The sequence below is a fragment of the Coloeus monedula genome, assembly GCF_965178545.1.
Source record: "Coloeus monedula genome assembly, chromosome: Z".
Taxonomy (NCBI): Eukaryota; Metazoa; Chordata; class Aves; order Passeriformes; family Corvidae; genus Coloeus; species Coloeus monedula.
In genome coordinates this window covers 27,875,589-27,890,590 of record NC_138822.1, presented here as the reverse complement: position 1 = coordinate 27,890,590, position 15,002 = coordinate 27,875,589, and the positions used below count along the sequence as shown (strand labels likewise).

Sequence of the window (15,002 nt, the reverse complement as noted above, 5' to 3'; positions counted from 1 at the left end):
GATACGAGGATGCCATTTTCAACTGAATACTCTACAACTACATATAAGTAAAAAAGTAACTCCTCTTAATACAATGGAAAGTTGGAGTTAAGAGAGAACAATGACCTAGTTTATCTTCTACTTGATTTTTAAAGACAATTCCAGTATTTATAAATTGTGATTTTCAGGCTTATAAAAACTTAGTATTTTGCTCACAGAGTTCATTAAAGCACCTGCAATTCTGCTTAATTAGAATCTTGTATTGCTTCTCTCAAGCATAATCTATCTAGTATTACAATGCTGTAAAACCATACAGAAACAGAATACTTACTTCAGCTGTGGTATGAGAAATGCCTATAGTTTTAACATGCTGTGTCCACTTTCAATTAGACATAATAATATCAGCATAATCTCCCAGACTAATTTTTTAAATTGTCTTTTTTTAAAAAACTTATAGCACTATTTTGAGTGAAAATTTTTAAAAAAGAAAAAAAAGGAAATGGCATAAAAACTACTTAACAGGTAGTGAAAACACATACATTGGTAAAAGAATCCCGGACACTGAATAATATATAAATTATTTACCTTGGTTGCAATGTCAGCTTTATAACTGTCTTGCGTGGCAAAGAATCTTGAGAAGCTTGAATATCATCCTACAAGAGAACATCTTTGAATTTGCTTTTGAATACACTTCAATGGATAATTTATGAGCTTTGCCTATTATATGTGTTTTGTGAAGTACAAAACCACATTAACAACACCATAAACCAAAGCTTATTTTAGCACATTACTGAGGATGACAAACCACAAAATTTAATAAACTAAGTCCTTCACACTGACAAAAGGAAGAGGCTCACTTTGACCAATTCACTGGGAAATATTTGTTTTTATTAAAGATCTTATTAGATTCCATTATCAAATTATCACACCTGTGTTTTCATTTTTGCATACAAGACTTTATAATCACCAACTTCCTTCAAATTTTGCAAATACTTATCACATATTTTTATTAACTTTCTCCTGCTATAAATTTACTCTGAAACACTACACTCCTGTGTACTTATCACAAGGATTCACTGTGTGGTCTCCTGTGAGCTCTCATTGTTACCTTATATTGTACACAGAGAAAAGTTTCAAAAATCAAAATCTGAGGTGTGGTGTGGCGTGGTACAGGGCTCACTTTCACTGAGGAAAGGTAGAGACAAGACATTGCTGTCACTGTTGCATTAGTCCAAGAGCACGGACAAACTGCTTATTCACACTGCATTCCTGTCAGTTCACACAATGGTGACCAGTATAGACTTTGAAAGTGCGAAGTTCTCTGTTCCCCAAAACTTCCTCAACATCATGTTTTTCAAATCCAGCAATTGTCACTTACATTAAAATTTTCTTTCTGCACTGAAAGAACTAAGACTTAAGTACAGGAATGGTATAATGGTTGTACAGCTTTATTTTTACAGTTTAAATCTCATCCATGATCCAACCAAAGCTGGATCTTTGGATCTTTAAGTTTCTTCTATTTTTCAGTGTATTGCCTTCCAAGAGAGATTTTTTGTTTGTTTACTAGTGTAGAGTTTGTAAAACTTAACACACAAAGTATTCAGTTACCAACTGAATAAACATGATGCTTTCGTGTGTAACTAATAATTAAGAAGAATAGAAAAAGTGCAGGCAGTGTCATTCTGGAATCCTTCAATAGTGTCTTATTCCTGACTTTCTTCTTTCTGCCTCCAAGAAAGGAAACTTTTCCCTGGTTGTACCTGCTGCCTGCTGGAATGCTGCTGCAATGGTCTTGTGTTCTGGTCCTCTAAGTGTTTTTTACTTCTTCACACCTCAAAAACAACAGCCACTTTCAATCTTGGAGTCTTCATCATTTGTCTTTCTCAACCCTCTTGATATTCATTCTGAATGCCCATCTCTGAGCAATTCTTAAAGTCAGCTTCCATCAGCCACCAAAACACCACAGTCTGTACTCCAAAAAGAATGCCTTTGAACTTTCAACTTGCTCAAGGTTTGCAAAGGTGTTTTGTAAGTATCCTGAAGTTCTCCTGTAGCAGTCTACAGATCCCATATTAAAAAGCATTTGTTGCTACATTCAGTGCACAGCAGATACTAGATTAATGATATGCTGCAGATATTGTTTAGCATACAGATAAATCTTAATCTACTTTTGTAATCACCTATTTTTTGTTTTACATAGACACAATAAATTCATTGAAATAAGAACTTCCTTTTTAATTTCTGCTTTCACAGTGGTCATAATAGCTTCTTGAATTAGTATGCTCCTAGGCAATATACAGTTTAAACAGCAATTAGTACTTCTACAATACAGTGGTATTAATCCAGACTGGTAAAGAACAGGAACATTAGTAAAATGTAACATTGCAATGTCTTCCAATATAATTCAGAGGAGGAGTAAAAACTTCATCCTATGAATGCCTTCAAAATATTCCTACTTTATGAAAGTGCGCACTCATTTTCCAAAGAGGAGAAAAATTATATATTTGTGACACACATGCACATAGCATACATATGCAGCATACATATATATTTGCATAAAAGTCATAAGTATGAAAAACTATTTTAACTTTTTTTTTTTTTTTTTAAAGTACATGTGTGACTGGAAGAGTAATTCACTTGGGACAACTAAACCAGTAGAAAATATGTCATGTTTATTATGTCAGAAGTGTGAGGTAATCATATAATAAAGACTGTCTTAACCCTACTATGTTTATGCACAAAGAAATTAAAGCATCTAATTTTGTCCCTCTTCAAGATAAATGCATTTATGCAGTCTTCCTAAAAATTCCTAGCTATCACAGAAGAGGACTTCTGTTCAGAGAGTGAAGAAACTAAGAATTCTGAAAGGAAGCAATATTAGCAAGTGTGTTTCTTCAAGGTGTCCTTCCTGTAAAATAGGTCTCAAAATGATACCTGAGGATTCATTGATGACTTTATCATCCATTTCATTGAATACTCCTGTTTCGAATAATTTCAGCAAAGGAAAAAGATCACAAGGTATTGTCTAGACCTAATCTTGCAAACTAAGGCCAGGCCTCTGTTAGGGAAGGAAATTTTCTTCTTCCCATATTTCTTAACTTACAAGTGAAGTCAAATTACAGGACTGCATACTGTTATATATTCAATTACATATGTATGCCACTTAAGTCACCAACAAATTTATGCCCACAAGAAAATTAGAACACCTGCTTTTACTAGCTCATTCACAAAGGGGAATAAAATAAGTCCCTTTAGCTATGTGGGCTTTTTTCAGCATCAACTGCTGACATGTTCAATTTTTACTTTCTAATATCTTGAGCTAATATGAAGAGTGATAAGTAGTAGATTTCTGAGAAGGCATTAGCTGCAAATTCAGTTCTGACGTTTCTCAGGCCACTCAAACTGTATTCAAAAGACATAGCTCATATTTCATTTTTGGAAAAAATCAAGGAAGATAGCTCACCATCTTCAGGAATGGAGTTGCTGTGTCATAATTATAAGCACTTTTGTCCTTTAGGATAAGAATATGAGCACAGTCAATTATCACTTTCTTCAAGTTCATTATTGAATGGAAAAGCCTGTTAAAACATTTAAAATCTTAGTTAGTTTTCAATTTTTTTTATTCAATGTGGTAATATCAAAATTTAAAAACATTAAAGAACTCAAAAATATGAGCTGCAGATAAATAAATAATTTTTTTAACATCAATATTTTATGAAATTAAGAACAGTAAGTTGCAATGGGTGACCAGCCTGAAAAATGCAGATATATCTGAGTTATATTCTTGTCTTGCATACTGAAAATGAGGTACATCTCCTCCTGTCTGCTATGTTACAAAAGGAGTATCCTCAGAATACCAAGTACTTTGTCAAAGTGTTAACCTTAGTAAAGTTTGCAATTTGTATATTTGATTTTCAGTTTCTATAGTGGAGACAAGCCTGAAACACTGGTCACAAAGTCAAGATTGTGTTTACACAGGATTAAGAGAAAATCAGAAACAAGAAGAATATAAACTGTAAACCATATAAACTACCAAGATGTCCACTGTTACAATTCACACAATGTTTACAGATTTCTAAATACAGGGAGCTCAATAATTTTATTTGTAAAGTGAAAAAAACCTTTATTTTACTCTCTCATAACCAAGTGAATTGTGAATACCTATGACATAATAGATTAAAACCATGGAATTTAAAAACACTTGTCATGAAATAGTTTAAAACAAGGAGTATTTAAGATGCATTTAAAACAATTACTTATTTAGTGAACATGCTGTACCATCAGTCTACCTTCATCACCTCAATTAATCAAATTTACTAGTTCTTAACTTTTCAATACGTATCATTTTTCTGAAGAAACCCAAAATTAAAGCATGTGCATACACAGACATCCACATATCATGCAATGTTCTTCAAAAAAATTCTATGAAGCAGCTAGCAGAATAATTTCTCAATACTGAGAAATATACCCCCCAGCTGAAACAATAAGCAATGACCGACAAGCAAAAGATTGTCAACATGAAAAAGATTTCTGACATTTAAGAAAGGAAGACCACAGAGGGTGTGGGATTTTCCAAGGAATATACGCTTAAATTAGTACATCTTTGATCATGGCTTAGGACAGACAAATATAAAAAGTTCTCCTATATGGCAGTTACTGAAAAAAATTTCTGTTATTAAGGAAATCTCAGTAATGTGTCTACCTTTTGAAATATCAAAATTTTGTTTGGACATCAAATTCTTACACAGAGAGTTAAAAAATATTTCATAAATGAAGAGCATGGGTAATCAAATCCACTTCTCATGCAGAGCACCACTACACTATCAGTGGAGTATGTTGCTATATCAAATCCGTATGTCGGAAATAAACACTTCAGTTCTAAAAATGCAAAAGGAAGTTAAGATTTAAGTTTATGTATTTATAATAAATTACCTGGTGCCATAATCCACAACCACCCAATCTTTGGCTGTTCCTGTAATAGCATCATGATGCTGGAAGAGTCCGAGGTTCCTCCTAGCTTCTGTCAGCAATTTATAGTTATCCACGGAAGGAAATACACTCATCTTCTCAGATTTACTGGACTGTACTAAAGCCAAGGAGTAGAGAATTTCAGCTGCCCTGGAATTGCAGAGAATAATCAAGTATTTATATGGGGTTAACATGTAAAAAGCAATACACATTTGATCTAAAGAATAAACTGCAAATAGTTCCATAAGCTCTTTAAACCTTGTTCTTATGCATTTTAGCCTGTTTCTATCTTCACACGGTAGCTATCTGCAAGACTTCTGTGATGGAAGATGGACTTTTAAAATAAAAACATAACAGTGCAAACTGAAATACACACTCATAAATGTGTGAAGGATACAGATCTGGTCTTAAAACCCCACAGTATGGGTAGAGTGCCTTATAAGAAACATACAATTCCCATTTCAAAAAGCAAATTATTAATCAAATAAAATTGTTTTAAATGAATATATTAAACTGTACCCTATCCAATATCTATTCTGCCATTTGCACTTAATGCAAACTAAATTTTTCTAAGGGCTTAGAGCACCTCGTGCACCTGCTCTATACATTCACCTGAACAGGAAGAACACTGGATTCCAAAACCCTTATGTCGAACAGAATGCAGAGCCTTCCTCTTCTACATCTGTTGCAAAAGCCTAGCACTAAAATATTACCACTAGATTCTTACTTTCTTTATGAGAATCTAAATTTATTTTACAAAAAATATCCCCATAATTGCCAGTTATTATGGATATTTGACTAACAGAAATGCCTGCATAAATTCTGGGAAAACATCTGTTAACTTTTTTCCTATCTTCTTTCCCTAAAATGTTACAGTTCTATTTTTGCAAGTCTGAAAATTGTCAGATTCTTTTTCAAAATTTATTAGAGGTTAATGAACACTTCTCAACTATTTGAAGCAACAAAGATGATACAGGTTAATGCCACAAAAAAACAAAGAAATCACAACAACTTATTTTCTTGTAATGCTAACTTCTAGGCATGCAAGTAATAAATTTTAAAAAAAGAAGGATAATAAGTTGACTCTTTAATTTACCCAAGTTCCCAGTGAGGACATATGTTCAATTTTAAACTAGGTACAACAAAAAAATTTTAAAAAAACCCTTTTATCAGACTATGCATGGTATTAATTGTTAACATGAAAAATTCCTTTGGATTCAGTTTTCTCCTCATCTTTATGCAACACATAGGTGACAGTTCTATAAAAACTGCAAGTACCACATACCCACCTAAACAGAAACGTGCACTGTCCATATAACAGACTAAACTATTTTCATATTGTCAATATTTCACGAACAGGATGAGGTTTTGCTCTTGCAGGTTAGGTAACTGCTCAGAAGCTACATACAAAATCAAGGTGTTTAAAAGTTACAATTCTTATATTTAATTACTAGTGCTAGATTAACCTTAATCACTGTAATTTAAATGTTGCTTAGTGCAAATTCCTACTTCTGTGCATCCCTCCTTCTTTGTCCTATTGCAGCTTTGTGGATACAATATTGCTGTTAGCAAGAATTTTTCCTGCTCTTTTCTAAGTCCGTGAGAGTGTTTTCTCTCTCACAGAAGAGGTAGCAGAGTTATGTAAACAACCAAGCCACCTGCAACCTTGAAAAGTCTTGTTTATGGTATAGTAGAAAAATAATTTGACAATGGATGTTTTAGGATTTTAGCCAATCACCCTCAAGGGGTGGCTGATCCTTTGACCAATTAGACTATGAAGAAAAAGTCTATAAAGGAGTTTGTAAAATAATTAAATAAATCAATTTTGCTGCACAGTTCCTGCCTGCTGGATCTTCTCTCCTCCTCTCTACGTCTGTGGGACGTGGTGATATCGACAGTGGAAATACAGCTTAATTTGAAAGAAAAATGAAAATATTTTAATTGAAAAAAAGGCATCAGATGTTCATTCATCTAGTGAATAAACCCTGTCTAAAAACACTTCACCTTTTTTAAAAAAAATGAGTTAGCCACTAAACACTGACCTAACTGTACCTAGTAAGAAGAGAACACAACAAATTTTAGTCTTTAAAATAAGGCGAGATTTCCTTCCCCACAACTAACATTAATTTAATTTTCTTTTTTATTAATAGGGATGTCTCTCAGATGCAGAGTTTTCCTTTCATGTCTCAATATTTTTCTAAACACTAGAATGGTTCAATGGTCAAAGATATAAGACACTCAGAAATACATCATGGTATTAGAAAACACTTCAGCTTTTAGGTAAACATCTAATGCCTTTCCATGAAAGCTGTTCAAAGCCTTGGTTTTCTCATCTCTGTTTCAAATTACTGCAGATGACCTGAAATAGTTTTTACAAATTTACCTCTTCATTGTAATTTGTAGTATCTGTCCCTGATAGGACACTGCAAATAGACCAAAATTTGCTTCACTGATTTGTCAAGGCCTACACTAGCTTACAGTTAAGTCCAGTTTATTTTTAACTTAAATAAATAATTTATCCAAGAGATTTTGAACTCTCAAGATGTAGTATTTTCTATCCATCTGTATGGTTAGAAGTATCACTGTAGTATTCATTGTCTAAATTACTTCAACAATTTTTTTTGCAGATTTACTGTAATTTTTCCCTGTTTACATCAGTAACTAATAAAACCACAGACTGTGTCCCTATCTTGTCCCAAACCATGCTGTTGTTCAATCTTTTCGTCACATTATATAAAATTCTGGTCCATATTTTATCACCCTTTAAACCACTTCAATCCATCCATCTCTCACTTAAAATTAAAAAGTCAATAATGTCTCAAATCACTGTCAATCTCCCTTATAAAATCCTTAAGTTTTCTTACACTTCTTTACTATCCAAACCCAAAAAAACCTTTTTTCAAACAGGAAAAACCTTAAACAAACAAACCCTTTTCTTGCTTAAATAGTTAGTTTTCATATTAGGTCCTGAGGCTAAACACTGGCTTTTAAGTAAGAGTGAAGTGCTACTTAATTCTGGTTCTGCTGGAACTTAAAAATTTTCATCCTTGGTAAAGAACACATACACATGTGTTGTATGAACCTTCTGTTGTATGAACCTTCTGTTCATGACTCCTTCCCTCACAAACATAGACATACCCCATATAGATGGATATATGTTAGCTCAAAAATATTACAGAAATAATTATCACGAGTTCGAGGATTAAATATGATCCTACTGAATTTCCTTTCCTTTAAAGAAATGAAAAATAAAAGACAAAACCCCTACTCCTGCTGTTCTCATAGCTATTGTGACATTGGTGAAAGTTCTCACAGTTTCTGAAAACAAAACTGACAAAAAACCTGATATTAGAACAATGAGAACATATTTATACATTTTTTTCTTACATGTTATTTACAAAGGATAATGAAAAATTAAAAACCTCCCAGGTACTTTTTTAAACTATACTTTGTTTTAATACCTAAGAACATTGACAGTTTGGTGTTTCTCCAGAGATTCTATACCCAAACGTTTTTCAGAAGTTAAACGCAACTGAAATGAAGGAATCTCTTTAACAATGTAAAGTTATAAATGGTTCAAACAAATTCATATGAAGTTTCTGCAATCTACGTAATAAAAACCAGAAAAATTACAATTAAGTAACCACACCTAAAAATATTAAAAAAATAGACTATGATGAAGCTGAAGGAAATGCTTGGTGCATTTTAAGACACAGAAAGGAAATTAATCAAAACTATGAAAAAACAATTATCTGGATAATCCAATTTATAAGAACATTATCTGTCCTGCTCTTCCTGTTCTCTTGTACATCTTGTCTTCTCCAACAGCAGTATTAAACAACTCTGTTTTCACTGAAAATTAAAGATTCCTATGATGAATCATCCACTTTATCACAGTAAAAACTGGATTCCTTGGAAGAAATAGAACAGGTTCTGCTAGATAGTTTCTGTTCTGAAAGGTACTTGTATCTCCCTCCAAAACACTACTTTCCAAGCTCGCAAAATGCTGCTTTCCACACCTCTCTTGCTCATTCCACTACTGCAGCATCCATTACAGCAAAAAATTGTAATCCTTAAGGAAGGCAATACATGAAATGTTCAGGGTTTACATCATATCCATCTGCCTTAGATTTCTTTCTGGAGCTTTAAAACACAGTTAAATCATCTTATCTTATGTCTGGTACAAGAGGGAACCACTTAAATACTCCATTACCAAAATTCAGCAACTATTTTTTTCTTTAAAGATGCAGACAGTTTTCAGAAGAACAGTAGTCTGAGATCACTTGTTACACAATATTCCTGGCTATTGCTCAGCTTCCTCTAAGAACCTTAGTAAAATTCACATCTTTGTACTTCTCTCTAAAAAAGTTCACAGTATAGCCATAATCCCTTATTGTTTTGATCATATGTGTGCCTTTTGTTTTTGCTGTTAAACTGCCTTTGTCTCAATTCACGAGTTCTGTAGCTTTGACTCTTCCAATTCTCCAAGATCCTGCTGGTGGGGGAATGAGCAAGGCGCTGCCTGGGGTTAAATCACAACAAATACTTACACATTCATCTCTCCTGTGTGCCAAGAAACACGTTATGAATGTACTGGATGGCAGTATTTACCGTATGTAGGACTCCAAGACTCTGTCCAGGCGTTTATAGAAGGGTCGTGATGTAAAGTACCCACTCCAGTAATGATGATCTCTGTCTGCATAGGTGAAGAAGTCTCCACTTAAAACAGGAAAAAATGAATTGCTGCTCTTTTCACCCAAATTGCTTTCTTTGCGCAGAGCTTCAAAGTAATCAGATAAAGTTCCAAACTGGGCCTGAATTAAAATTAGAATTACTGTAATAAAGTTCCATTTTCGTTATGCAGAAATACAAAGAGAATGAATATGCTTGGTTCCATATACATTTCAGAAACATGCCACTCTTCCAGCAGATTTATAGCAGAAAACCTATCCCAAAAATCTTTAAAGTTCCCCTGCACACTTTTCAGACAAGCTGGATAGCATTTCAAAACTCAATACAAGAAGTACTTTCAAAAAAGCATTTCAACTCAGTACAAGAAAGAGATGGATCTGTTGGAGCATGTCCAGAGAAGAGTCACAAAAATGATCAGAGAAACACCTTCCCTATGAGGAAAAGCTGAGAGAGGTTGTGGTTGTTCAGCCTGAAGTGGAGAAGGCTCTGGGGAGACCTTACTGCAGCCTTTCAATAAAGGAGCCTTACAAGAAAGATGGGGACGGGCTTTTTAGTCAGACCTCTTGTGCTAAAAAAAGAGGTAATAATTTTAAACTAAACCAGGGTAGATTTGCACTAGGTATAAAGGCAACTTTTAATATGAGGGTGGTGATACACTCAAGGTGCCCACAGAGGTTGTGGATGCCTCATCTCTGGAAACATCCAAGGCTGGATTGGATGGGACTCTGGGCAATCTGGTCTAATTGAAGATGTCTCTGCTCATTGCAGGGCAGTTGGATAAGACAGCTTTAAAGGTCCCCTCCAACCAAAACCATTCTACAAATGATGAAATATGATTTTTTTAAAAGATATAAATATAAATATAAATATGTTTATAAATAATAAGTATTTATAAATATTTATAAATATTTATAAATATAAAATAACATCTAAATGTCAAGAAGTAAGTGAAGCATCATTTCATGTCTTACAAGTAAGTCTCTTATACACAAGCTAAATAATACCTCAATCTTACCCAAGTAGCTGTCTGGACTAAATAAGAAATATAGTGTAATGTAACAAAAGCATAGTTCTCCTAATCCTGTCTTTTCAAAATTAACTCTCTTGTGCTCCAGATCTTGCTTAACGAAGATGACTAGTGATCAAAAAAAAATTAGCATTTCCTTTCAGAAGCTGGTCCTTTTAACTCTGTACAAAGAAATTGCAGTTAGAGATGTAACATGTGGGAGTAAAAAATAAATTCATTATCTTCTGGTCATTTTTAAAAATGCTAAGATATGGTAATAGCAGATCTTTACTGGGTAGGTCAAAAATGGTATCCTCAAGCTTTAGGGGCACAACAAAAAAAAAGAAAAAAATAAATGATTGGTACCAATGTTGTTAGTAACAAGAAATGTTGTTAAAGAAGGCATAAATGGCAAACTGGATTTTGAATGAAAGTGAAAAAAAAAAAGGGAAGCTGGAACAGAAGATCACATTACGTTACCAGGAGTATCCTCACCTTAAGTTATAATGATAATATCAAGTACATTTGTTTGCTATTACTATTATTATTTTTAACAATAAGCATACAATGAGCATGCTACAATTTACAGCATCAAAACCAAGTTTTAGTAAAAATCTTTCAAAAGTGACTTGGAATATAAGGACTATCAGACTATCACTGTGACAACAAAATTAAACTTTTTAATCATTTAAAAAACCCCAAACACTTTCACTTCAAAGTCATTCAGATCATCCAAGTATTTGTTAGGTGGATACAATATGGTAACTTGCCACTTTAAATGGCAGTAAAGCAGAGAAAGATAAATATTGCCCCTGAAATCCCACCATTAGTAAACCTTGCCTTATCAGGCATTTCTAGGATATTTGGTCTTTTCCCTCACTATCATAGGCACCTACAAGTAGAAAACAAAAACCAAAAACAATACACCAAGAGAAGACACAGAGATGATCTCACTTCTGCATTGAATTAGAGGAGTAGAACCTCACCAGTGGAAGCATCAAAATCAGGTGAATGGAACAGTGAAATAGCCTGGTTGACTCTTCTATTGGCATACAAAAAGACTCAGCTTAATTTATATCTAATAGATGCAAAGGAGATCTCTGAATGGGGGATTGAATTCCTCAAGAGCAAAATAGGTATGTTTTACAGTGCTGTACCACATACTTTTAGATCAGAATAGTTGCTGGCAGGAGAATCTCAATGGTAAAAGATGGTAAAAGACATATCCACTAGATAAACATCACAAAGAGCTGTCTGAAAGAGTAAATCTTTCTTCAGATCAGAAAGGCAGAGTAGGCATTCCCTTGTGTAAGCAGTAATATACCAGGCATCTCAGCACTTCAGGAAGAAATGTGAACTCCTCCTTTATGTAATCTAAGTTCTTACATAGCTGAGCGTGTCCTGTTACTTGCCTGTGGAGGTACATTCCACTAGGGAAAGTGCAGAAGAGTGTGGAAGTTCTCCATCTAAGCTCATATTTTCAAGAATAAATGACATCAGTTTCAAACAAAACAAATAATCAAAACAAACCAGAAAAACAAACAAACCAAAAAATACACCATCAGACAGGCAACAAATAAGAAAGAAAAAAGAACAACAAAAACAGAGAGAAAAAACACTAAGTATCTGAATAAAATGAAAAGGAGAAATGCTCTGATGCCAACAGTGCTCCAGCTGATCAAAAATACCCTAGTTATGAAGTGGTAGACAAAGAGGATTTTGTATCTTTTTGTGTGGGTATTAAATACCAGAAAAAGGGCTGGATACTTCTGTGAGGGAACCAAGGGTTAATGCAATTCCAGATGGGCACACCTAGCCTAATGAAGTAGACTGATAGAATCCTTGACAATGGGCTGAACAGAACCTTTCCAAAAAGGAACTTTCAGATGTCTCAGGACAGCACTGGTCCTTGAAGAATGACTTCAGACTTACAGCCTTCAGTTTTTGCCCCACAAAATCATCTAGCCCAGGGTAGCCATAACTACAGAAAATATGTTGCTGTTAGTATCCAAAGAGTACCAAAGTGTATACCTGTACAGTATATGCATTTTTGACAGAAATAAAGCAAGAGATAGCAGCAATCTTAAGTTTTAAAAGATGGGCTTTAGATTTAAAAAAATTTGAAGAGCCCTCTCCAGGTGTATCTCTGTCCACTAAGACATAGTGGTCCTTCACCATACATCATGTCGCCTACATCCCATAGGAAACACATAAAATCCAGTTTTCAGATAAGATATAATCCCAAGAAATCATCTTGGCAGAACACAAGCCCAGAAGTCAGCAGAAAGTAATAACATACTATAGGCACTAGTCAAATGCACAGCTGGAAGAATCAGGGAAGGTCTCAGAAAAGATAAGGAAAAACAGATGCATGCACAAACCACACGAAAGATATCAGACCAGGTTTTTAAAAAAACCTGAATGTGAAAGCAGCAACAGTGCACTCTCAGGTGACACTCAAAAAACCCAAGGTTGTGGTCCCCCATTTGTTACTGTTGTGTCGAAAGATGATGAAAAGTTGTCTGAATACAGAGAACATCTATAGTACAAGTCTCTAGGGCCATCAGCTTACACATTAGAGCATATGAATGTGTGTTTTAACTCTCACACATAAATGTTGATTTGAAGTGGAACCTCATCTGATAATTGTGTTAGTATACTCAGTCCTTTTGTAGCCAGGTCAGTCTCAGATTTTACCACATGTGCCAGCAATGGCACCTCTTAAGACTTTTTCGTTTGTTTTGGGATGTAAAACCAAGAGGACTCAAATAAAGCAGCAAAATCTTCTTGAACTTCTAATAAGAAAATACAATAGTTTTAAGTAACAAATCTTGTGAGTCGTAAGTAACAATACCTGAAGCCTGTGAAAACAGGAGCACTAAGAGAACAATTAAAAACCTAATAGCTGCTCTCCAAATTAATCTGGTTTGGAAACTATCTATAGTTTTCAAGCCGGTATTATTAATAGCAAAGGTTTTGTTTTGCGGGGAGAGAAGGTAGTAAAGGAAAAAAAAAAGTAAGCAAGCTACCAAGACACATCAATCTATTGTTTTCAGTTGCAAAAACTGAACCTAAAACCAATTTCTTTTTTCCATGAAGAATCTCAGAATTTTGGGAAATACTGTTTTCTCCACAAACCAGAAAATGTGTTGTAGTTACCTTAACATGCCACTCAGGACGAGAATTCATATAATCAAACAACTTCTGATAATTCTGGTACTGCTGATCCCATTCTGAGCTCTCAGCATAGCGGAAATCATCCCCAAGTGGAGCCAACAGGACTTTTGTACGGAAAAGTTTTGACTTCTTCCTGTATTGGTCTAATATAATCCAAGCCCTTGAGGAGAGAAAAAGCGAAGAGTGATTAGGAAGACAGAGGGAAAAAAGTCAGCATTTGGCAAAACAATTCTTAGATACCAAGTTGTGCATTAGGATGACCCTAAACAAGACATACCAAACTCCATTATCCCACTTTGTAACAAAAAGCTGGATGCAATTCTCCCCACTGGGACACCATATTCAACCTACTACTGTTGCAAACACCATGCTAATTAAATCCTTCAATAAGCTTATCAAGCTTCATCTCAAGCAGTAGGGCAGTCTGGACCAATTTGTGCCTGTGCCAAAACTAACCTACAGTTCAAATCATGTTTACCTGCTTTGTATTTAGATAACAATCCTAATCCTCTCCAGCTCCTATTTACAATAATAAGCAAGCTCTTCTCATCCCCTCTGGTACCTTCCTTTGATACTTTGCTTCATGTCTTCATGTCCTTGACAGAAAAACTGCCCATAAATTAATCTCTGAGGAACTCCAGCCTTGTAAATAAAACAAGTAATTCAGGAGGAAGTTTGCTGCTAAAAATCACTGTTCTCCATTCAGCCAGCTTCTTATGTGCCTTAGAGCCATCCCTCTTGAATCTTTGAGTCCTGAAAAATTAAATCCACTGCTTTTATGCTTTTGGCCTTAAAAAGCCCCAAACAACTCGGAAACAAAATACTCACATGTGCACACACAGAAGAAAGCTGCAGAATTATCCTTTGGCACCTACTAATTCTAGGATGGGTAAACTATCAGTTCCACAAAAGCAATATATTAAGAATCACAAGTCTGATATCTAGTTTACTGAAAAAGTCCATTTTCAACCCTCCCCCTTCAAGTCACAATTATTATCAGTATCTTCAGATGCTGATACCCTCTAATTAAAATTATGTAAATAATTCCCATAGGAAATATAAACCAGAGTAACATGTTTAAGAAAACAGAAATACAAATTTCAAGGCTTTAAAGACAAAAGAGCAGAAAATTCAGATTCTAATGAGGGTTTTTTTGTTTCTTCATGTTTTTTTAATAGAC

The 15,002-nt window shown here is 34.4% G+C and overlaps 1 protein-coding gene across 2 annotated transcripts in view; it reads right to left on the bottom strand.

The window, feature by feature from the left end:
- MAN2A1 (mannosidase alpha class 2A member 1) overlaps window positions 1-15,002 on the bottom strand; it is a 110,605-nt gene that overhangs the window by 54,698 nt on the left and 40,905 nt on the right. For both annotated transcript variants that reach the window (XM_082301999.1, XM_082302000.1), the window contains exons 8-12: window positions 13,805-13,982; window positions 9,559-9,761; window positions 4,912-5,097; window positions 3,443-3,557; window positions 565-632 (exon numbers count right to left, since the gene is read on the bottom strand). In XM_082301999.1, the coding sequence (XP_082158125.1) occupies window positions 565-632; window positions 3,443-3,557; window positions 4,912-5,097; window positions 9,559-9,761; window positions 13,805-13,982 (750 nt within the window). The remainder of the gene's footprint in view (window positions 1-564; window positions 633-3,442; window positions 3,558-4,911; window positions 5,098-9,558; window positions 9,762-13,804; window positions 13,983-15,002) is intronic.